Here is a 23,980-nt window from a genome sequence, read left to right on the forward strand (position 1 = left end):
GATCAAATCTTATCCAAGATACACATTTCTAAAGCACATGATTCTTGATTAAAACACAAATCACTAATCAATAAAATCATTTTGCAGAAGCTGGAAAAAGCCAAAATAGGCAGTTCATTGAACAACAAAACATCACAAAGATTAAGAAATCAATGTTAAAATCAACAGTTTCGCAGCCAAATATCCAGTGCTGATAGAACAATTTCCTATCACGAAACACTAAAAATCAAAATTAATCGTATCAGAGTCAAAATCAAGGCGATTCCTTCTTGTCAGCATCATCCGATTTCTCTTCCTCCTCTAGCTGCTTCATCACCCCCTCCTCCGCATCGAGCAGCGGTGCAGAGTAATCGGAATGCGCCTCCATACACTTCCTCAACGCCAAAGTCGACTGAACGCATTTCTCCACAATATCCTCTTTGTTCTTCTCCCCTTCCTCCAAGCACCTCTCTCAATCCATGAAAGTCTCTCTGCACCCGCCCGCTTTCATGAACAAGCCGAATCCGCACTCGCCTTCTTCTTCCTCCTCTCCTAATCCATCGCCGCCGATCCCTTCTTTGGCCGAATCGTCCGACAATTTCTCATTTGGGGAATTTTCCTCTGGTTTCGGTGGATCAGGGGATTCTCGAATTAGGGATTCGGGGTGGGGCGCAGGATCGGATTCGAGTTTGGGTAGATCAGTTTGGGGTGAATCTGAAGGAGACGTTGGGTGGGCGGATGCGGTGGAGATGGAGCTAGGGTTTGCTTGTGAAAGCGCTGCCATGGCTGCCGATCTAAAACCCATCTCTCCTTATCTTGGATAAGATTTGATCAGAAATTATTTCTGATTTTAATGGATATATTTGTTAAAATAATTAGGAAACAATTAGTGACTTAACAAGATTTTAATCTGGTCAAAATTGGGCAAACGCGTTGACTGTTAAAAAAATTAACGAAACTATTGACGGATGATCAAAATGATCAAATTTTCATATGTGCAGGACCAAAAAAACCAAAAGATAAAGTTTAGGACCAAAAAGGTAAAATGGTCATATGTTTAGGACCAATTTTGGCCTTAACTCTTCTCTAAATTATGCCTTTTTTACTCACAAAACTTGAAAAACTTTTAGGTTTTGGTTTAGTGTAAACCTAAAGATAGGTATTTTTTTCTCAAAAATCAAAAATGGGATTGGTTTTTGAGTACTATTAGAGCTAAATACCTATTCCATTTTAGGTTTTAGAGTACCCTTGGAGATGGTCTTATCCGATTAAGAAACTATTGGATAATGGATATCTGATATCTAAAAAATCGGATAATGGGTACTGAGTCGGGAATTGACTTAATCTACAAAAGCATAGCCTATGATTTTGATGTTTATATGTATGGAAAAAAATTAGAGAGAGATATAGTTGATAATAATTAAAGTTTGTTATAATAAAAGGTAAATAAAAAAAATCATGAATTTTAGTTAAATTTTGGTCTATATTATAATTTTAGTATTAACTTTGACGATGTACTTAATTGTCCTATGGATTAAAATATGCAGAAAATTGAGCATGACATGGACATTGGGAACATATGACTTGTGGAATAAATATCTGGATTTATTAGCAGGATTTCAGATTGTGAGAAAAATTCCCGAATTCTTGTATTGAAACCAATTGTTCTATAATTTAGAAATAAAGTCATTTTACTTGTTACTAAAAATAGTAAGTTAGATTTCCACTTGTATTTAATACACATCATCGCCACATCATTCCATAATAACACACGTACGGTGGTGTACGTTAATTATTCTACCTCCCTCTCCCAAAATTTGCTACACTTTTGATCCGACACGAGTTTTAAGAAATGTAATAGAAAGTGAGTTGAAAAAGTTGGTGGGATGTGGGTCATACTTTTAAAGTATTAGTTTTATAATAAAATGTGAGTAAGAATGAGTTAGTGGAATATGAGGTCCACTACCAAAAATGGTAAAAGTGAAGTGTATCAAATTTTTAGGGACGGACCGAAATAATAAACTGTATCAAATTTTCAGAAACAGAGATAGTAGTATTTAATATTTATGGATATTACCCTATGTAAATAAATATTAATTGAAGTTCAAAAGTTATGCACTTATGCTATACAAAAAAGGAGAAGGAAGTGTAGTGGTTTAGAGCTTCATACGTATACCCATACGGCCAATATGTCCAGGGATCGATGGCGCATGAGTGACAAATTTTTGGTGAAAAAGCATTGCTCAAAAAGTAGAAACGCAAAGAGTGGACTACCGTAGAGAGAGGGGGCCGCTGACTAAAATATGCATATACTCTGACTTTTTTAATTCTTAGTGCGGAATAAGTATATCATTAGCTCATAAATAATGCCAAAAACTAAATTAAGATTACAAGAATAACCTCTTAAAGTAAATCCGCAGATCATCTACGAAACTCACCACCGATAATAAAATATCATATCTTCCTTGATTTTGATTCATTTTACATTTCACACAATTCGTTACCATTAAATTACATTCTTAATTATATCTATTTAGATAGAATTTATAACACAAAATCATTTTTTAAGGTCTTTAGATTAGGATGATCCCATTTTTGCTGTATAGTTTTTGCTTTTGAGAACAATATTGGAAAAAAATATACATATTGGTATCTCTATTCAAATACGCCTAATTGCATATCCATGTTCCTTATTTGAACACGACTGTTTCAGTACATAAATTAAATGGGGATAGCAGTAAGTTTACAATTTAAATTATTTTTCCCATGTGATTAATATGGACAATCAATTTTGTTATACAGTAGAACTGAGAGAGTATTGTGTAATTTTGACCCAACCATAATTCGATATCTTTCTAGTGTTCTATGCTCGACTTTTTTGGCATATATTCTTATAATTATAGCTGGAAAAATAATGTAATCATAGTCAAAGAGTCATAAGAAATACATCTTCCATTAGGTAAAACTTGCAATTTATATATGACTGAATTTATCAGTATTATTGGGTTCTTAATATTGCAACTCATTTATAGGGTAGCTAGTTAAACCAGATAAGGATTTCATATCCTTTTACCCAACTTCTTCGATCATACATAATATATGTAAATTGATCAGTATCTGCTGCCCGTTTGTAAGTAGTATCTTTCAAGTGTTTTTTCAATAAATCAACTTGTGTTGACACAATTTCCTCTGTAATCTCACCATCAATCCTTCTAACCGCAGCATATTTATAATTAGGCAGTTTCACTTGTTTCACGTCTTGTATTAAAGGTTTAGGAAGACCACCATTCTGATACTTGTTAGGCACGTACAAATAAACTTTATAAGTAGAATTCACGACATCCATCATCAATAGTGGCCCTGCATTGATAATATACTCGTTTCGGTCATTCTTGCGATAGAAGTAATCCAGCAAACTGTATATACAAAACATAAATTATTAGAAAATGGACAAAAAGATGTTAGAGTTTTAAAATCTAAGAAATTAACATAATTTAATGTGTTACCAGTTAAATACTATAAATAAAAATATAAACTGAATTTGGTTGTTAAATTTTCAAACAGAAGCATATTACTGCTCCTAAAACTAAAATTGGTTGACATAAAAAAAAATCTTACATTTTTTCACCTATTCCAATACCACCCATGATTGAGTATTGTACGACACTCGGAGCTGTCACCCATAAAGCTTGACTGTAATTTCTTATTTCAAATTCCTTTTCACTGTGAATAATAGTAAATGCCGGACATTCAATTTTATTACATTGCACCGGAGGACCATCTCCTCCATATCCTCTTGTTTCATGACCTTTGCATTTTTGTACAATAATGCAAGAAAAAATCACCAGTAGCCAAAGTGTCATTCTTAAAAGAGACATTGGAATAACTTGATTAGATAATGTTTTAATCTGCTTGATTTAAGAGGTGTATATATAGTCACAGAAAAATCAGATAAACGTAATTATAATTAATTAGTCATTACTCTTGTAATACTAAAACAGTGTGTAATGTTATAAGAGCTGGAGTTAGAAAATCACTGAGTCTTAAATGCAATCGAGATTTTTGTAACTTATGTAATTTATTGTTCAATTAATGCATTGATCACGACCGTTAAATAATTTTCATTGTGATTCTGTTATTTTTGGAACAAAATAGAGAATAAGGTAGTTTTTCTTATAAAAATGGTAGCGTGTAATTGGAGAAAGTAATAAAATGGCAATTTCACGAAGAAAGGCGAGAGAGAGGCGGTTTTGAAATAAGAAAAGAATGACAATGACCTAACCCTATTTATTTAATTGACATTTTGACTTAGGGTAAAAATCAGATAATCGCGCGGAGATTATCCGAGTGATACCCAAAAATAGGTAGGTCGTATGTTAGTTAAAGAGGTTGGCAACCTAGAATGATCTATAGATTGTTAAGGGTAAATTCCTTGATAAGAACGTATAACAAAGTAAAGAAGTCGCTAAGTAAAGTCCGTCTATCAACCGAGATTGAGATTGTAATTTGATATTTCTTGAATGATTCAAATGAATAACAATGTTTCTATTTATAAAGCTAAATACCTTAATTTAAGTAATAAGAAAATAATCCTAAGCATGACAAAATATTACTCTCTCCGTTCCTCAAAAGATGTCACATTTTCCTTTTTAATTTGTCCCACAAAAGATGTCACATTTCCCATTTTGAAATTTTTTTTCTCTCACATGAATATAAAAATTATATTTTCTTTCTCCATTTAACATACAAAATAGAGTGAACTACAAAAATGGTCCCTGGACTATGGGTTTATCTCGCCCATAGTTCCTGGACTTTAAAAATATCGTCAGTAGTCCCTGGACTAAGGGTTTATCTCGAAATTGGTCCTTTTGGCTTTTTTTGGTACGAAAATACCATTTGATATTATTTTGGGGGGTTTGGGCAATTTGGTCTTTTTACACTTTTAACATTTTAAATCTGATACTCCCTCCGTCCCGCTTTAGGAGTCCCGGTTGATCAATTTTGGGCGTCCCGCATTAGGAGTCCCGGTTGAGATAAATTAATAAAAAATGCCTACAAAGTGTTAAAAGTGGTCCCAACATCCACTACAACTAATAAAAAAGTGTTAAAAGTGGGTCCCAACATCCACTACAACACTTATTTATTGGACAATCAATTAAAAGTGGGTCCCAACATCCACTAAATATTTATTTATTACACACTCAAACATCTTTTTCTTAAAACATGTGCCCGACTCAACCGGGACTCCTAAAGCGGGACGGAGGGAGTATTATTTTAGTTATGTACTAACTTTGATATTATTTCAAATTTATCATCCTTTTTCTCTTTTGTCATCCTTCACTTTATTTCCTTATTTCAATATTAGATTTAATTTTATAAAATTTTAAATTTTAATTTTTAAATATCAATAAATTTTTTTAATTATAAAAATTATTAAATAGCAAAAATTAATAGTTATAATCAATATTTGATAGTGTATAGTACTATGTAATCAATAAGGTATGACAACGTCTTAGTTTTAATCAATATTTAATAGTAGCTTTAATCATAAATAGATTATATAACACAATTTATTCTGAAATAAATATGCATCTAATGTAAGACTAATATAATTTTCGTTTATTAATTTGAAAACAATCAAAATTTACTAGAAAATTTCAACAAAAATACTCCTATATAAAATTTTAAGTAAGATCAAATTTTTAGTCAACTTCATAATATTCAATCACAAGCAATTATAACAACCGAACGGAGACTAAATAGAATAACTCTTATTTTTCCATCATGATTAATATATTTTTCTGTACTTCTTCAATTCAATTGAATATTATATTAAATAACAAAAATTAATAGTTTTAATCAATAGTTATAGTGTCCATGAATTAATAGTTTTCATTAAAAAAATTTATTGATATTTAAAAATCTAAATATTAAATTTAATTTTATAAAATTAAATCTAATATTGAAATAAAAAAAAAAAGAAACAAATTCAGTGAAGGATAACAAAATGGAAGAAGAATGATAATTTTGAAATAATATCAAAGTTAGTACATAACTAAAATAATATCAGATTTAAAATGTTAAAAGTGTAAAAAGACCAAATTGCCCAAACCCTCCAAAATAATATCAAAGGGTATTTTCGTACCAAAAAAAGCCAAAAGGACCAATTTCGAGATAAACCCTTAGTCCAGGGACTACTGGCGATATTTTTAAAGTCCAGGGACTATGGGCGAGATAAACCCATAGTCCAGGGACCATTTTTGTAGTTCACTTTACAAAATAAAACCTCCTAAAATCTCGTGCCGTCCCACAAGTGTGACATCTTTTGTGGACGGATGGAGTATAAATCAAGAAAATAATTCTAAGCATGTATGAAAAGATATGATAAATTATTACTCCATCCGTCTCCAATTAGGAGTCACACTTTGACCAGACACGGGTTTTAAGAAATATAAAGAAAAGTTAGTTGAAAAAGTTAGTAGAATGTGGGACTCATTTTTTTATATTGATTTTATAATAAAATGTGAGTGAATTGAGTTAGTGGAATGTGAGACTTTCTTACTATTTATGGTAAAAATGAAGTGTGACTTTTAATCGGAACGGATGGAGTAATTAACTACTCCCTCCGTCCCAGAGAAGATGTAACACTTGGAAAATGACACGAGATTTTAGGAGATGTTATTTTGTGTGTTAGTGGTAGAGAAAATATAATTTTATAATTGATGTGAGAAGGAACTTTTTCCAAAAAATGAAATGTGACATCTTTTGTTGGACAAACTAAAAAGGAAAGTGTGACATCTTTTGTGGAAAGGGGGAGTAAATAATAAGCAACGAGGATAATCCCCTGGATTTGACTATATCATAGATTCCCATCAATACTGTTATGCAATGTTTTGGGGAGTAATGGTCCGCTGAGCGCCACATGAGCAACGGTTTCTTTCATCATTTTTTTCATTTTCTCTTTTGATTTTTTTAAATTATTTTAAATTACTTTTAGCTTGTGAAATTAGTTCATACTACCGATCTGATTGCGATATTGAGTCAAAAAATCATAGGCACGGTTTTTTTTTATCTCGTACAATTTCATGTGCTCAATTCACTCTTCCTAATTTCTATCAACTATTTTTCCAAATTGAGATTCCAGAACATTTTCTTTTCCAAAATCAAATTCCAATCTCATATTGTAATTTCTCACTTCTAATATATCAATAATCTCATATTTGCTGAGAAATGTTCATCCCATACAGAGAAATTGAAATTCCCCAACGTTTTTCTCTCCAAACACATATTTAGGCAGAGGGATGTAATCAATTACTAACTAATTAACAATCTCAAATTGAGACCAATTTTCAATCATTAAATTAGAAGATCTTGTGGTTAATATAATGCCAAGTGTAATATATTTTAAATTTAAATAATTATTAATTATATTAAAGGGATATTAATATTGAATCCTATATGTAGTAATTATAACTAACTACTTTCTCTCTCCTCAACATGAATTGGATCCTCACGGTTCTTTGCATTGCTATTTCTGCTGGATTAAGAAACAGGAGCCCAATTGGTAACCTCTGCCAAACGTATATCCTCAACATAAATTGGATCCTCACAGTTCTTTGCATTGCTGTTACTGCTGGATTCAGAAACAAGAGCCAAATTGGCAATGGTTACGGTTCGTATTCATGCTCGACTCGTATATATTGCTTTTGCTTGATTTTTTCTTTTTCCAATATAATGTTTGTTGATTCTTGTTCGAGAAAATATTGATAATAATGATATATTCCATCTGATTTCATCGTCTCTACGACCTATGGTACCAACAGGTACCACTGTCATCGTGATCATATGCTTGTCACACCCCTGTCAGTGGATCTTCCTCCTGTTGATTGTTGCGCTCATGGTGAAATGCATGCATTTTTCATGGTCGATCAAGGTGGCTGGGCCCGGTTCCTAATAGCTGATGCCTTCCTCTTCATCATGTAAGTGTACGGCTGGCACTATGGGAAGTTGAAGCACCACCATTCGAGATGCATAGCAAGGTTTCGCTGGCTTGGATTCTAGGTCTTGACCCGGGCTTAGTGCTCGTCCATGTCCCCAATATCATGCTCTGTATTCAAATTTATAAATTTTTCGATTTCCAATTCAAATGCACTGTAAAACAATTTAAATTAATTCAATGTAATGCCATTTCCAATTGGTTTACTTTATTTATTTACTTAATACTCCTAATTTAGGAAAATACCATAAATTGAAATATAATTTATTAATAATTCAACGAAAAATATAGAATATAATATTTATAAAAACCAGAATGCCGAGCACCAAGGTGTGCTCGGAATTATTCCATTGCCCCAAAGTGCTCGGAACTATTCCATTGCCCTAAAGTGGTCGGAAAATTCAGAGCACCTTTTACGTGCTTGGATAAAATGGTACCCTTGGTGCTCAGAGAAGCCGAGCGGCCATTTATACTTTGTACATTCCACACTTATACTCACTCTTATGTGCTAGAAATTGCGACATCATACAGCGGTGAACGTTATATATATGCAAGTTGCTTGAAGATTAGGTTCTCGCGAACCTCAACTATTTTCAAAAATTACGACTACAAGTTTGAATCCTGCATATTACTCTTATGAGTTAAGGCCAAAATTGGTCCTAAACATATGACCATTTTATCTTTTTGGTCCTAAACTTTATCTTTTGGATTTTTTGGTCCTGCACATATGAAAATTTGATCATTTAGTTCCGTTAATTTTTTAACAGTCGACGCATTTTGCCCAATTTTGACCAGATTAGAATCATTTTAAGTCACTAATGTCTAATTATTTCCTAATTAAAGTGACCCACCCAAATCACATATTCTCATTCCCATCAAACCCATCAGCGGCGGCGCTGATTCCTCCCCTCGCCTCCTCTGGCGAGTTTGCGACCGACGTTGGGTCGTCCTCCACCGCCGGTGTTTCTCTATCTCCGTCGTTTTCTCTATTCGACGAAGCCTCGGTTGGAGAGAAGGCGTCGCTTCTTGGTGAACAGCCGCCCACTCCCCGGCAGACCTGCAGCGCTGTCGTCCTTTGTCAGCCTCGGCGTTGAGGCTTCAGCCGATGGGGAGCCACCGCCCATTCGCCGTTGCCCGCTCGTCGTCGTCGTCGAACTTCCGCTGTGCTCCAACTTGTCGAGAAACACCGGCAGTGGAGGACGACCTGACGTCGGTCGCAAACTCGCCGAGAAACACCGGCAGTGGTATTAGAAATGAGCCACTCACCCCTTAAAAGGTCTCATAAGGGGGAGGGTTATCCACACTTATATAGATTAGATTGGATCATCACCAAGTTGATGTGAGACAGAATTTAGAGAATTTAACACGCCCCCTCACGTGTGGGTCGGAAAGGACATCGGTCTTCCATTACGTGAGTAAGCAATGCTAGAGATAAGAGAACCATCATCGATGTGGGCCGGAAAGGACACCGGTCTTCCACTCGTGAGGTAGATAAGAGATAAAGAGAAAACCATCATCGACTTGGGCCCGCTCTGATACCATATTAGAAATGGGTCACTCACCCCTTAAAAGACCTCATAAGGGGGAGGGTTATCCACACTTATATAGATTAGATTGGATCATCACCAAGTCGATGTGGGACAGAATTTAGAGAATTTAACAGGAGGCGAGGGGAGTAATCAGCTCCGCCGCTGCTTGATTAGATTGGATCATCACCAAGTCGATTGCACTACAATTCTCGGTCAAGCTCACGGTTTCATAATCAACCAACTTCTTCTTCTTTGACATAATCTCCTTCAAGAATTTGAGATAGCCGGGCATTTGTTGGAGTGCCTCAATGAGAGGTATATTGAGGTGCACCCTCTTGAAGATCTCAAGGAACTTTGCAAACTTCTCATCTAATTTCTTCTTGTGCACCACTTGAGGAAAAGGAATTTTGACTTCCATGAGCTTGGGAGGAATAATTGTCTCGGGTTGACCCTCGGATGGCATATTGGGTGACTCCACCTCTATTTCCTCTTCTTCGTTCTCTTCTTCGGGTACTTCCTTAGCTTCCACTTCGGGCATAGGAGGACTCTCATAACTTGTCCCACTCCTCAAGTAGATTGCCTTGCAATCTTTCGGATTTGGAATTGTAGTGCTTGGGAATTGCCCCGGTTGATGAAGTTGACCCACGGTTTGAGCAATTTGACTCATTTGGTGCTCCAAGGCCCCCATTCTTGTAGCAACTTCTACCACCGCCGTCTCAACTTTATCAATTCTCTTGGTAGAGTGTTCCATAATCCCATCGGTCTTCTCCATCAAAGCTTTTAGAAGCTCATTGGTAACATCAGTTGAAGACTTTGAAGTGCTAGATGCATTGTTAACCCCACTTGGTTGAATAGCATTATTCGGATTCCCATACGAAAGATTTGGATGTGTATTGAAGGATGGACGATAATTACCACCCCCATTGTTGGGGCGATAATTGTAGAAGTTCCTTTGATTTCCTCCTTGATGCACATAATTAACATCCTCTACGGTAGGTTGAGGCTCTACATTGGGTGCCATCCCCAAACTTATGCTATCCACCTTTTGATTGAGAATCATCATTTGTTGGTTGAGGAGATTGAATGCATCCGAATCAACAACCGAAGCTACCGGCATAGAGCCATCTCGACCCGAACTCCAACTCTTGCTAGTGTATGCAAGCCTTTGAAGCATCTTCTTGCACTCATCAACCCCTTTGTCCAAGAATGATCCCCCCGAACCAAAGTCTAGTTGACTTTTGATAAATTCCGAGCATCCATTATAGAAAAGGCTCACTTGATGGCCCGGAGACAACCCATGGTTAGGACACTTCTTCAACAAAGCATTGAATCTCCCCCATGCTTCGAACATAGACTCTTGGCTCTTCATTTTAAAGTGGGAGATCTCCGCTTGTAGGTTGAGAGTAGAGCTAAGAGGGAAGAACCTCTCCAAGAACTTTTTGGCTAAGTCGTCCCAACTTATAACCGAGCCCGGCTCAAGGTTATCAAACCAATCTCTAGCATATCCCGTCAATGAGAAAGGGAATAGCCTAAGCTTGATTGTATCTTCGGGAACCCCATTAAGCTTGGTAGTGTTGGCAATCTCCAAGAATTTGGCTAAGTGCATATTAGGATCCTCCGTGGGCCTTCCCGAGAAAACACGTTGCTCCACAAATTGGATCAATGCCGTCTTCAACTCAAAATTGTTGGCATTCACTCTTGGATCAATGGGTGGCATTGGGATATTAACGTTCCCAAATGCATTTCTAACCGGTGCATCTCTTCTCCTTTCCTCCTCTCTTTCCCTTCTCATCTCCTCCATTTGTTGTTGTAGTTGGAGGATGATTTGGTCTTGATTAAGGGGAGGTGGTGGAGGTGGTACTTCCTCGTTGTTCCCATTTGGATTTTCCATTGGCTCAACTAGATGTTGAGCTCGTGCTCTCCTCCTTCGTCCTCCTCTTCTTCTATTGGCGGCTTCTATCTCTAAATTAATCGGCTCAAGGGGTAAATGCCTTGAGCGCGTGAGCATAAAAACCTACACAACACAAGAGAGGAAACAAAGGAAAATTAGAGCTAAACTAGAAAACTAAACTAAATAAAGCAAGTAAATGTCTAAACTAGTATTCTCTATTTTATCACAATATCAAACACAAAAGCAAATTAGTCCCCGGCAATGGCGCCAAAAACTTGACTCCTGCTAAATTTGCAATAAATATGTCACCCACAAGTGTATGGGGTATGTAGCACGTGGCAAGTTGAAATTATCGATCCTCGAAGACTAAATGCCGGCTTGAGTACTACGATGCAACTTTGAACACTATCTAGACTAATAGAAGGGGTTTTTGGTTTTTTTTCTTAACTAAGATCAAAGAACAAGTAAGCAAGTAATAGCAAAAGGAAATTAAGACAAGAAAAAGGATAGTTTTCACTCAAATTGGGAAGGTAGGGATATGGATCCGTTGGTATGGATCACGGGTGTTCACCTAGGGATCATGCTCATCTAAATGGTCTTATGTGTGGCTAGGAAGGTCGGGTTAATTGGTTAGACCCCCTCTCGGGTGCACCTAACGCGTTGATCGGCCTCTAATGTCGGAGTCTCCTCCCTACACTTCGGAACCGACTCCTACAACCTACGGACCCAAGCCCTCTCTCTAGCTATGCCTCTCTCGAGCACATACAACGCACGGAGTTGTTGGTCATTTAACTATCTAATTAAGCATCTTTCAACGACAATAATTAGAATAAGACATATCAAACTGGTAGCTAATCAATTGGATAATGAAAAAGCACAACAACCAACAAAACCATCACATAAGACATAGATAAGCATAAATCAAGATTTAGCCCATGAATTCCATACAAACTTCACCAATATCCCTAATAAGAACTTAGCTACTCATAATGGAAGCTAAGACAAAAGAAAATACAAAAACTTCAAAGGAAAACATAGTAAGAAAAGGTAATAGAACTCCCTAATGTAGACTTGATGTTGGGGAGGATCTTTCTTCTTCAATCTCTTGAAGATGGAAGCCTCCTTGCCTTCAATGACTTGTATCTCTCGATTTTTTTCTCTCAATTTGTCGTGGGGAAGGTTAGGGTTCTAAATTGAGTTAGAACCCCTTTTATACTCGGAGTGAAAATCAGGACAATTAGCAAACACCCGGTCGGGTGATTTGTAGGTGATAAAACACCCGACCGGGTTTTCTTCCCGAAGCCCGCTATTTTGCAAAACACCCGACCGGGTTTTCCGAGAAATGGAAAACACCCGGTCGGGTTTTCCTCCTGGAGTGGCTACTTCAAAACACCCGACCGGGTTTTCCGAGAAATGGAAAACACCCGGTCGGGTTTTCCTTCTGGAGAACTCCTCGAATTTCAGCTTCGGCTCGTTTCAACCTGTTTTCATCACAAAACTACGACAAACCCATCAACTCACCTAATTAGTGTATATGCGGTGAAAAAACTTGTATTTAACATCTTAAACCATCAAAAGCACTCTTTAATCACCCATAAAACAAGACTAAAATATGAGTTTGTCAACTCCCCCAAACTTAAACACTTGTTTGTCCCTAAACAAGAAGAAGAAAATAAGAAGACAAACTCATGTAAGGATGTTGGAGTGTCATCATTGCCTCAGTAGAAATAAAGTATTCAACAATTATCAATGGCCTCGTAGACGAGTATAACATTATAAGGTATTGCTTCAAGCTACTATCATGTACTCAACCTTGCCAATTTGCCCTCACTAGGAGAAAATGCAATGTGCATTTTAGAAATTTCACTCACTCTCAAAGTGTATGGCTCATGACATAACTCTCAAATCATCAAATCATGCATAGTTTACCATATGCTTGCTCGAAATCTACACTCTCCTCTACTACGGTGTGATTAAAGATCTAAGGTCCGAAAGGTCTTTTCTATAGGTTGTAATGTAGGCTCTTTGGATAGGTGAGGTAATTTTTGGCTAAAGTGACTTTAATCCCCAAGATATGACATATTCAACTTCACCAACTTTCTTCCCCAATCTTAGCTAGTACTAGGCTTTGCCTAGACTCTTCTCATCTACCAACATTCCACTTTTGTTCAATGCTTCTTTTTCAACTTTCAAGGCATCCTTTTTCACCCAATGTCAATTATTCACCATTTTTCTCTTTCATTTTTCTTTTCTTTTCTTTTCGTTCCCTTCTTTTTCTCTCTTTTTTTTTTCTCCATGCTTTGCATGGTATCATCACTATTTTTTTTTCTTTTCTCTTTTTTTTTTTGTTTTTTTTTCTAACTCAACAAACTTGTTTTTCATTTGCCAACACCACTTCCACATTTCTCTTTGATTTTTCAAAAGTACCATATGGCAATTCCAACCCCTCGGTTTGTCAAAGAAAAGGTTTATAGGCTCAAAGTGGGCTAACAAGGATTAATAACATAGTGGGTGAAACTAGGATTTGGCTAATAAAAATGGCCTAACATCCTCCCTTATCTCTATAGCCACTATGTAGACTCAAGGAGATCGCGAGCAAGTTCTAGAAACAAATGACATGTTTGAGATAAAACACACATTTAGTGATAGTATAGGCTTAATTCTCACAAGGTCATTTTGGCAAAAGACAAGGCACCATGCAATTCACTTTAGGCAATTTGAAATGAAAATTACATGTTACTTAGCCATATCAACAAGATTTTCAAAAATTTTTGCACAAAATCATCATTGGCAACTCCTCCAACAAATCCTCACACTCGTTCAAACATCACTTTCTCTCACCCTACTATCATTCTACCCAAGGGAAATTATTAAACACACTAAGAAAACAAGAAAAACATTCCTAAAAAGAAACAAAAACACAAAAATAATTGGAACAAAGAAACAAGGAAACACTCCCCAAAATCCACAATCAAGAATATCATGAGTTAAGATTACATGCCCACATATCATCATCAACTAGCATCAAAAGAATAGGGGTACAGACGGGGTATCATCAAATATAGAGAGATAGAGATAGAAGAGGGAATCCACTAGACACCCCCCCAAACTTATTCCAAGCAAAGCTAGGATAAGTTTGAAAGAGAGTGGATCTCCCGTGGACCTTCACTGTGGAGGCGGAGGTGGATACTGCCAAGGGCCGCAAAATTCATCGAACCGAGCATTGAGGTTGGCCCATTGTGCAGTGTTGAACTCGGTAAAATGACTCCAGTTCTCCTCATTCCGGTTCCATCGCGCATCATTCTTAGTTTCGAACTGGTTCCACCTCGCCTCATACTCAGTCAGCCGTGCATCGTTCCGGGCCCACTGTTCTTCCTGCCGAAGCTCCATACGTGCCATCCTCTCATTGATCGAGCTGTAGTCCTCTTCTTCTCTCTCTTGGCGGCTTCTTGTCCTCTGAGCGCTTGTCCCGGCTCCACCATCACCATATGGCGGTATCTCTGCATCGGGTTCCTCATGAACCTCCTCTTCATCTTCGTTCGCATGCCCTATCATCAAATGCTCAGGGACCTCGGGAGCCTCAGGAAATTCCGCGTGATCAAGCTCTTCATACTCATCCGGATCAACCTCTTCAAATCTTTTATTTGGATATCGGGATGCGATAGCTTGGTGGATTGGGGAATTCATCTTCCAGTTCCTCTTCTCTACGGCGCTATTGATGTACGTGTTGATGGGGTCCGGGAGAGGAAAGTGATCCTTCAACCTCTGCAAGAAAAAGGCCTGGCCTCCATCTACTCCAAGATCATGTGATCTCCGGAGTATTTCAATATCCATAACCGTAGATCCTATATCATGCTCAAATCCCCTCATGTCCACCTCCAAGTGGCGCGCAATTGCGCCTACCACAGCACCGCAACATATAGTCCCTGTACTCCTCCTCGATGCTCGCTCTAAGTTCTTCACAATATAGTGGGCCATATTCATTGGTCTTTTGTGTACAAGGCACCATAACAAAAACAGCTCATCTTTTTGTACACTCCCTGTTTCGGTACGTGCAAAAGGGTGATTATTGCAGGCCTTCTGAATCATCCGGAGAACTGGATTACGGATCATGGAGCTCTTGGCCCGGGCAGCCTTGAACCCCTCTGTCTCAAGAGTGATGTCGTTCCAGAATCTACTGTTCTTGAACTCCATCGGCATGTCATACTCATCCGTAGTGATCCCATAAATCTCCTTAAGCTCTTGCATTGATAGCTCGTATTCATTGTTCCTTAGTCGGAACCTTATGGCCACAATATTCCTTCCTCGCATCTGTACCACCAATGTGGTTAAAAACTCGAGAGTGAGACGATGGTAGGAAACAATCTCCCTTGTGAAGATTCCGTTGAGTTCCCCCACGTTACATAGTTCATCAAAGCATTGAAGGAGGCCCAAGTTGTGCAAAAGTGCCCGGCAAGGTTGTCTCGCGACCCTGTAATCCTGTCGGGCCAAAACCTTCCATTTAGTCTGCTCTTCTGCAGTTCTTAGGGCGACCGAACATGCTGACGCTGAAAGGACCATTGTACCTACAAATGCCAAGTATTAAATTGCAATGTAATCAAAATCTAGAAGAATCTATCAACCCATCAAAGTAAAAGTACTCCCCCAAACTTAGCTCAAAGGCTAACATACACAAGTTAACACCATAGAGTACTTTTCTCTACTCTCTATCATCAAACTAAACATTTAAAAACACAAGAGTAGGCATCACCTCCAAATAATTGCTTATATATCAACAATCTAAGTATATAACAAAAGAAACTAAGCATAAATTACACTTTAAGCTCAAGAGATGCACAAATTCATTCTATTCTTGTTCTAACATGCAAAGCTCAAAAATTTTACTTCATCATATCACAAAAATCATCATCAATCCTCATGCTTGTAGCCAAATTCTCCCCTAAAACCAATCAATCACAATTGTTAACAATTCAAACCAATATCTCTCACAACTACACCATTCATTCATTGTCTTATCCTTCTACCATCACAACTCCTCATCAACATGAAACAAATGATCAACAATGTCCAATAAAGCAACACATCAACACATTCAACTTCACATTATGCAAACAAGTTCTAAATTCTCACCCATTCTAGCAATTCTACAACAAATCCACTCTTAATCCTCTAAAACCCACAATTATGCATCAAAATCATCATAATCTTCCATAAATCACTCAATATTCAACAATGATACATGGGTAGAGAAGAATAGAGGGAGAAATTCATACCTTTAGGGCTTAATTCAAGTAGAACTCGAAAATTAGCTTCTTGCCTTGTTCTCACAAAATTCCACCACTTAAATGGTTTAAAATGTGTAAAAGATGAAGTAGAAGAGATATTAGAGTGTAGAAATGAGATTAGAAGGAGACATTGAGAGGAATTCACCGAAATTCGAAATTTGGGGAGCTAGGGTTCGCGTCGGGTGATTCTGCCGGGTTTTCTCTTTCTCCAGCTATATATACGCGAGCAAAACACCCGACCGGGTGATTCGGAAATTAGAAACACCCGACTGGGTTTTCTTCCTGGAACACGACCCTTCTTCAAAACACCCGACCGGGTTTTTCGAGAAATGGAAAACACCCGGTCGGGTTTTCCCTCTGGACTCCCGATTGCTTATCCTAAACACCCGACCGGGTTTTCCAGAAAATGGAAAACACCCGGTCGGGTTTTCTCTCTGGACTTGAACCCTGTTTTTTCGTTCCTTCCAATTTTCACTCTTTCGTTTTCATTTTCCTGTTCCAACACTTTAAAACAAAAACAAACCCAAGAAAAATGAGAGAAAAACATATTGACACAAAATAAAATTGTACCTACTAGGGGTTGCCTCCCCCATAGCGCAATTGTTTAACGTCGTTTGCCCGACGGTCTTCAAGCTCTCACTTAATGGTCCAAGCTCACTTGGATCACCTCATCGGGGCCCGTCCTAGCTTTTGCGGCCAAATAGAGCTTGTTTAGCCGCTTTTTCCACCAAATAGGCTTGTCATTTTCTCCAAGGTCAACTCCATGAGATTCACCATTTGCCCATTTTGGCACCTCCTTCTTTTGCTCCCCCAAACTTGTTTCATTCTCAAGCTCAAAAAAACAATTAGGGACCAAGATCTCCTCCAATGGCTTCTCAACTTCAACATCCTTAGACACTTGTATCACCTTGCACTCTTCAATTTCCAAAGGCACCTCTTCTACTCTCTTGGATTCTTCCATTTCATGGCGTTTCATCTTGTCTAACATAGAGAGGATAGCCGTCTTGTTTCCATGCCTAAGGGTGAGTTCTCCCTTGGTGACATCAATTAAAGCTTTCCCGGTTGCAAGGAATGGTCTTCCAAGAATGAGAGGAACATTAGGATCCTCCTTCATGTCCAAGACTACAAAGTCCACGGGGAAGATAAAATCATTCACCTTTACTAAGACATTTTCAAGAATTCCATTGGAGAACTTGACGGACTTATCCGCCATTTGAAGGGTGATGGTAGTCGGCTTCAAAACACCAAACTTTAACTTCCGGAAGAAGCTTAAGGGCATAAGATTTATGCTTGCCCCCAAATCACACAAGGCCTTGGTTTGCCTATCATTCCCGATCACACAAGAGATGTTGAAGCTTCCTGGATCTTTCATCTTTGCCGGCATCTTTTGTTGGATGATTGCACTACAATTCTCGGTCAAGCTCACGGTTTCATAATCAACCAACTTCTTCTTCTTTGACATAATCTCCTTCAAGAATTTGAGATAGCCGGGCATTTGTTGGAGTGCCTCAATGAGAGGTATATTGAGGTGCACCCTCTTGAAGATCTCAAGGAACTTTGCAAACTTCTCATCTAATTTCTTCTTGTGCACCACTTGAGGAAAAGGAATTTTGACTTCCATGAGCTTGGGAGGAATAATTGTCTCGGGTTGACCCTCGGATGGCATATTGGGTGACTCCACCTCTATTTCCTCTTCTTCGTTCTCTTCTTCGGGTACTTCCTTAGCTTCCACTTCGGGCATAGGAGGACTCTCATAACTTGTCCCACTCCTCAAGTAGATTGCCTTGCAATCTTTCGGATTTGGAATTGTAGTGCTTGGGAATTGCCCCGGTTGATGAAGTTGACCCACGGTTTGAGCAATATGACTCATTTGGTGCTCCAAGGCCCCCATTCTTGTAGCAACTTCTACCACCGCCGTCTCAACTTTATCAATTCTCTTGGTAGAGTGTTCCATAATCCCATCGGTCTTCTCCATCAAAGCTTTTAGAAGCTCATTGGTAACATCAGTTGAAGACTTTGAAGTGCTAGATGCATTGTTAACCCCACTTGGTTGAATAGCATTATTCGGATTCCCATACGAAAGATTTGGATGTGTATTGAAGGATGGACGATAATTACCACCCCCATTGTTGGGGCGATAATTGTAGAAGTTCCTTTGATTTCCTCCTTGATGCACATAATTAACATCCTCTACGGTAGGTTGAGGCTCTACATTGGGTGCCATCCCCAAACTTATGCTATCCACCTTTTGATTGAGAATCATCATTTGTTGGTTGAGGAGATTGAATGCATCCGAATCAACAACCGAAGCTACCGGCATAGAGCCATCTCGACCCGAACTCCAACTCTTGCTAGTGTATGCAAGCCTTTGAAGCATCTTCTTGCACTCATCAACCCCTTTGTCCAAGAATGATCCCCCCGAACCAAAGTCTAGTTGACTTTTGATAAATTCCGAGCATCCATTATAGAAAAGGCTCACTTGATGGCCCGGAGACAACCCATGGTTAGGACACTTCTTCAACAAAGCATTGAATCTCCCCCATGCTTCGAACATAGACTCTTGGCTCTTCATTTTAAAGTGGGAGATCTCCGCTTGTAGGTTGAGAGTAGAGCTAAGAGGGAAGAACCTCTCCAAGAACTTTTTGGCTAAGTCGTCCCAACTTATAACCGAGCCCGGCTCAAGGTTATCAAACCAATCTCTAGCATATCCCGTCAATGAGAAAGGGAATAGCCTAAGCTTGATTGTATCTTCGGGAACCCCATTAAGCTTGGTAGTGTTGGCAATCTCCAAGAATTTGGCTAAGTGCATATTAGGATCCTCCGTGGGCCTTCCCGAGAAAACACGTTGCTCCACAAATTGGATCAATGCCGTCTTCAACTCAAAATTGTTGGCATTCACTCTTGGATCAATGGGTGGCATTGGGATATTAACGTTCCCAAATGCATTTCTAACCGGTGCATCTCTTCTCCTTTCCTCCTCTCTTTCCCTTCTCATCTCCTCCATTTGTTGTTGTAGTTGGAGGATGATTTGGTCTTGATTAAGGGGAGGTGGTGGAGGTGGTACTTCCTCGTTGTTCCCATTTGGATTTTCCATTGGCTCAACTAGATGTTGAGCTCGTGCTCTCCTCCTTCGTCCTCCTCTTCTTCTATTGGCGGCTTCTATCTCTAAATTAATCGGCTCAAGGGGTAAATGCCTTGAGCGCGTGAGCATAAAAACCTACACAACACAAGAGAGGAAACAAAGGAAAATTAGAGCTAAACTAGAAAACTAAACTAAATAAAGCAAGTAAATGTCTAAACTAGTATTCTCTATTTTATCACAATATCAAACACAAAAGCAAATTAGTCCCCGGCAATGGCGCCAAAAACTTGACTCCTGCTAAATTTGCAATAAATATGTCACCCACAAGTGTATGGGGTATGTAGCACGTGGCAAGTTGAAATTATCGATCCTCGAAGACTAAATGCCGGCTTGAGTACTACGATGCAACTTTGAACACTATCTAGACTAATAGAAGGGGTTTTTGGTTTTTTTTCTTAACTAAGATCAAAGAACAAGTAAGCAAGTAATAGCAAAAGGAAATTAAGACAAGAAAAAGGATAGTTTTCACTCAAATTGGGAAGGTAGGGATATGGATCCGTTGGTATGGATCACGGGTGTTCACCTAGGGATCATGCTCATCTAAATGGTCTTATGTGTGGCTAGGAAGGTCGGGTTAATTGGTTAGACCCCCTCTCGGGTGCACCTAACGCGTTGATCGGCCTCTAATGTCGGAGTCTCCTCCCTACACTTCGGAACCGACTCCTACAACCTACGGACCCAAGCCCTCTCTCTAGCTATGCCTCTCTCGAGCACATACAACGCACGGAGTTGTTGGTCATTTAACTATCTAATTAAGCATCTTTCAACGACAATAATTAGAATAAGACATATCAAACTGGTAGCTAATCAATTGGATAATGAAAAAGCACAACAACCAACAAAACCATCACATAAGACATAGATAAGCATAAATCAAGATTTAGCCCATGAATTCCATACAAACTTCACCAATATCCCTAATAAGAACTTAGCTACTCATAATGGAAGCTAAGACAAAAGAAAATACAAAAACTTCAAAGGAAAACATAGTAAGAAAAGGTAATAGAACTCCCTAATGTAGACTTGATGTTGGGGAGGATCTTTCTTCTTCAATCTCTTGAAGATGGAAGCCTCCTTGCCTTCAATGACTTGTATCTCTCGATTTTTTTCTCTCAATTTGTCGTGGGGAAGGTTAGGGTTCTAAATTGAGTTAGAACCCCTTTTATACTCGGAGTGAAAATCAGGACAATTAGCAAACACCCGGTCGGGTGATTTGTAGGTGATAAAACACCCGACCGGGTTTTCTTCCCGAAGCCCGCTATTTTGCAAAACACCCGACCGGGTTTTCCGAGAAATGGAAAACACCCGGTCGGGTTTTCCTCCTGGAGTGGCTACTTCAAAACACCCGACCGGGTTTTCCGAGAAATGGAAAACACCCGGTCGGGTTTTCCTTCTGGAGAACTCCTCGAATTTCAGCTTCGGCTCGTTTCAACCTGTTTTCATCACAAAACTACGACAAACCCATCAACTCACCTAATTAGTGTATATGCGGTGAAAAAACTTGTATTTAACATCTTAAACCATCAAAAGCACTCTTTAATCACCCATAAAACAAGACTAAAATATGAGTTTGTCACTGCTCTCCAGATTCAATTAGGAGTCCTAATTTGGGGAAAATGTGAAATGATGAAGAGAATGAGAATATGTGATTTGGGCCACTTTAATTAGGAAATTATTAGACATTAGTGACTTAAAATGATTCTAATCTGGTCAAAATTGGGCAAAACGTGTTGACTGTTAAAAAATTAACGAAACTATTGACGGAGGACCAAAATGATCAAATTTCCATATGTGTAGGACCAAAAAATCCAAAAGATAAAGTTTAGGACTAAAAAGATAAAATGGTCATATGTTTAGGACCAATTTTGGCCTTAACTCTACTCTTATTTTGACCATGTTAATAACAGTTCGAAAATTTGACTAGAGAGTTAAAAAAATCAAGCATGATTAAAATGATCATTGAACAACCACCACCTGAAATGATTAGATAATGTCAAAGGAAGTTAAGCTAGGTAGTACAATTACAATATAATAGTAGTACTACTACTATTAATCAGAAAACTACTATTAATCAGAAATTTCCTTCTTTCCATTGGAATTTACTCGCATAGTTTCATGAAATCAGTCAATCTGGAAAAGTATACTTAGAAATGCATAGAGATAAATTAAATAAATATAGTTGAATATAAAAACTAGATCTTTTTGTTTTGTGATAATTAGGAATCCATAGTTTTTCAGTGGGTGTCGGTTATGAGAGATTATTTAATGGGGAATAATAATACTGTTAACAACACAACTTTAGGGGGCGAGGTATTACTCATCACTAATCTCTTACGGAGGAGTATAAAATAAATTAGACTTCTTTACTAATCTGAAAATGATGAGCATCATTATGCATCCCCCACTTTGTTAGTGCTATACATAAATATGATTGAATAATATTGGACGTCGTACAATCTTAAATGTTTATTTTGGTGAATTACTTATCCACATAGCATAGTTCAAATTTGTACCATTTGATTGGATTAGTTGCACATAAATTTATACAAAATTAAGTCAATATATCCTATCTGCACTCATTATTTTGACATTTTGTATAAAAGGAAAAAAATTACGACTAGAATTAAGTGTCAAGTTGTAGTTCCACCTATAAACTAAATGACAACGGATAACTTATTTTGTCCAACACTTTCAGTCTACATGGAAACAAATATGTAGTGCTGCATATAATTATCTAATGCAAAAATAATTATTGAGATTTTTTTCAAATGATTTAGTTTTTGTTGAATAAGTACTACTCCCTCCGTTCCATTAAAGATGACCACTTTCCTTTTTGATTTGTCCCAATCAAAATGACCCATTACTTAAAATGGAAACTCCTTTATCTCTACTTTATCCTCTCTCTCTTACTTTACTCTCTCCATTTAACACACAAAATAAAGTTGTATAAAATCTCGTGCCGTCCAAGAAAGGGGTCATCTTCCTTGGGACGGAGGGAGTATGTTTTATAGGAGTATCTTTTTTTCGTAAAGCCAATTTTACGGGATAGAATCGCATGTCTGCCTGCCCATCTAAATGCCATTTATAATATTGGAATGATGAAGACAGGTAAATCTAGTCTGTGGCGTAAAGGGGTAAATTGTATAGATATTGAAAAAAAATCTATATAGTATATAATTTTTTTCTCGTCAATTTACCGTTTGTTAGGTCGGTTCAACGTCCATCCCCACTTTGATCTCTTTTATATTAGATGTTCATTTATAAGTTTTCTACTTTCACCAAATTAAAACTAGTCGAAAAACAAATTAATTACTCCTGTATAGTTATGTAACTTTCTTTTGTATGTTACTCCATACCACTGAAAAAGGTGAAAATGTTGCGAGTAGCATAATTACCGCACACCTACGCCGAATGGACATATTTTTGTAAATACCATGTATTATTTTGACTTCAAACAAAAAATAAATAATTTAAAAAATTACGAAAGTGTTAACTCTCGTATAGCTGGACGACATCCTCGTTTCCTAAATATATTTTTGTAACATCCGTTTTAAACAAAGTGTGAACTAAGTTTAAGTGTTTGGAATGTCACAATTAATACAAATTTTCCAAGAAAGAGGAAAGGAGATAAATTAATGATTTATAACTAGGGACCATGGAAAGAAAGAAACGTGGAAATTTGAAACAAAAATTCGAGTCTGTACTTCGTGAAGCCAGTAAATTGTAGATGCATTTCCAATATATGCTGCTTTCAGTATTTATCAAAATGATTTTCTGCTTAATGAATAAAAATCAAGTAAACTACCAAGTTTTAAATAAATCCATCATTACATAGATAATGAACAATATAGATTGGTTGTAATTGTACCCCTTTGTGTTGAATTAGATCCGCTACTGTCCACAACCCACACTCCACAACACCAAATCAACAATATCAACACCACAACAGAGAGCTAGCATTCCACAATTTAACAAAACAGCAAGCTAAATTCAAAAGTAAATGTGTAAGATTAATAGTAATTGCTAATTAAACGGAAATGAATGATTGATAACAAGCTATGGATCTCAGATCCCAGCCCCGCGGCACATTGAATGAGCATGTGGTCCCGTCTTATACTCTCCCTCCACGTCAGCCCGAATGTACATGGCAATTATTCT

At 37.7% G+C, this 23,980-nt stretch overlaps 2 protein-coding genes, 1 long non-coding RNA gene, 2 other non-coding genes and 2 pseudogenes across 5 annotated transcripts; 2 read left to right on the forward strand and 5 right to left on the reverse strand.

Annotated features, from left to right (window-relative positions):
• Positions 1-91: 91 nt before the first annotated feature.
• Positions 92-805, reverse strand: LOC125195355 (uncharacterized; annotated as a pseudogene).
• A 2,108-nt stretch (positions 806-2,913) lies between these two features.
• Positions 2,914-3,844, reverse strand: LOC125192480 (uncharacterized). The gene is made up of 2 exons (XR_016137653.1): positions 3,598-3,844; positions 2,914-3,395 (listed from the first exon to the last, which is right to left on the reverse strand). It is a non-coding gene; the product is annotated as an uncharacterized LOC125192480 (long non-coding RNA).
• Positions 3,845-10,284: 6,440 nt separating this feature from the next.
• LOC125195356 (uncharacterized) lies at positions 10,285-11,305 on the reverse strand (annotated as a pseudogene).
• LOC125197592 (small nucleolar RNA R71) lies at positions 10,797-10,903 on the forward strand. The gene has a single exon (XR_007172128.2). It is a non-coding gene; the product is annotated as a small nucleolar RNA R71 (small nucleolar RNA).
• A 3,255-nt stretch (positions 11,306-14,560) lies between the features above and the next one.
• Positions 14,561-15,801, reverse strand: LOC148929392 (uncharacterized). Its single transcript, XM_089069830.1, has one exon. It carries the CDS (start codon positions 15,704-15,706, stop codon positions 14,561-14,563), a length of 1,146 nt encoding a protein of 381 aa, XP_088925956.1. The 5' UTR covers positions 15,707-15,801.
• A 1,519-nt stretch (positions 15,802-17,320) lies between these two features.
• Positions 17,321-19,675, reverse strand: LOC125209375 (uncharacterized). The gene has a single exon (XM_089056832.1). It carries the CDS (start codon positions 19,673-19,675, stop codon positions 17,321-17,323), a length of 2,355 nt encoding a protein of 784 aa, XP_088912958.1.
• LOC125197593 (small nucleolar RNA R71) lies at positions 19,176-19,282 on the forward strand. The gene has a single exon (XR_007172129.2). It is a non-coding gene; the product is annotated as a small nucleolar RNA R71 (small nucleolar RNA).
• Positions 19,676-23,980: the final 4,305 nt, after the last annotated feature.

This window comes from Salvia hispanica, chromosome 4 (assembly GCF_029641045.1).
Source record: "Salvia hispanica isolate PSC_SH4W2 chromosome 4, Shi_PSC_v1, whole genome shotgun sequence".
NCBI classification, from domain to species: Eukaryota; Viridiplantae; Streptophyta; class Magnoliopsida; order Lamiales; family Lamiaceae; genus Salvia; species Salvia hispanica.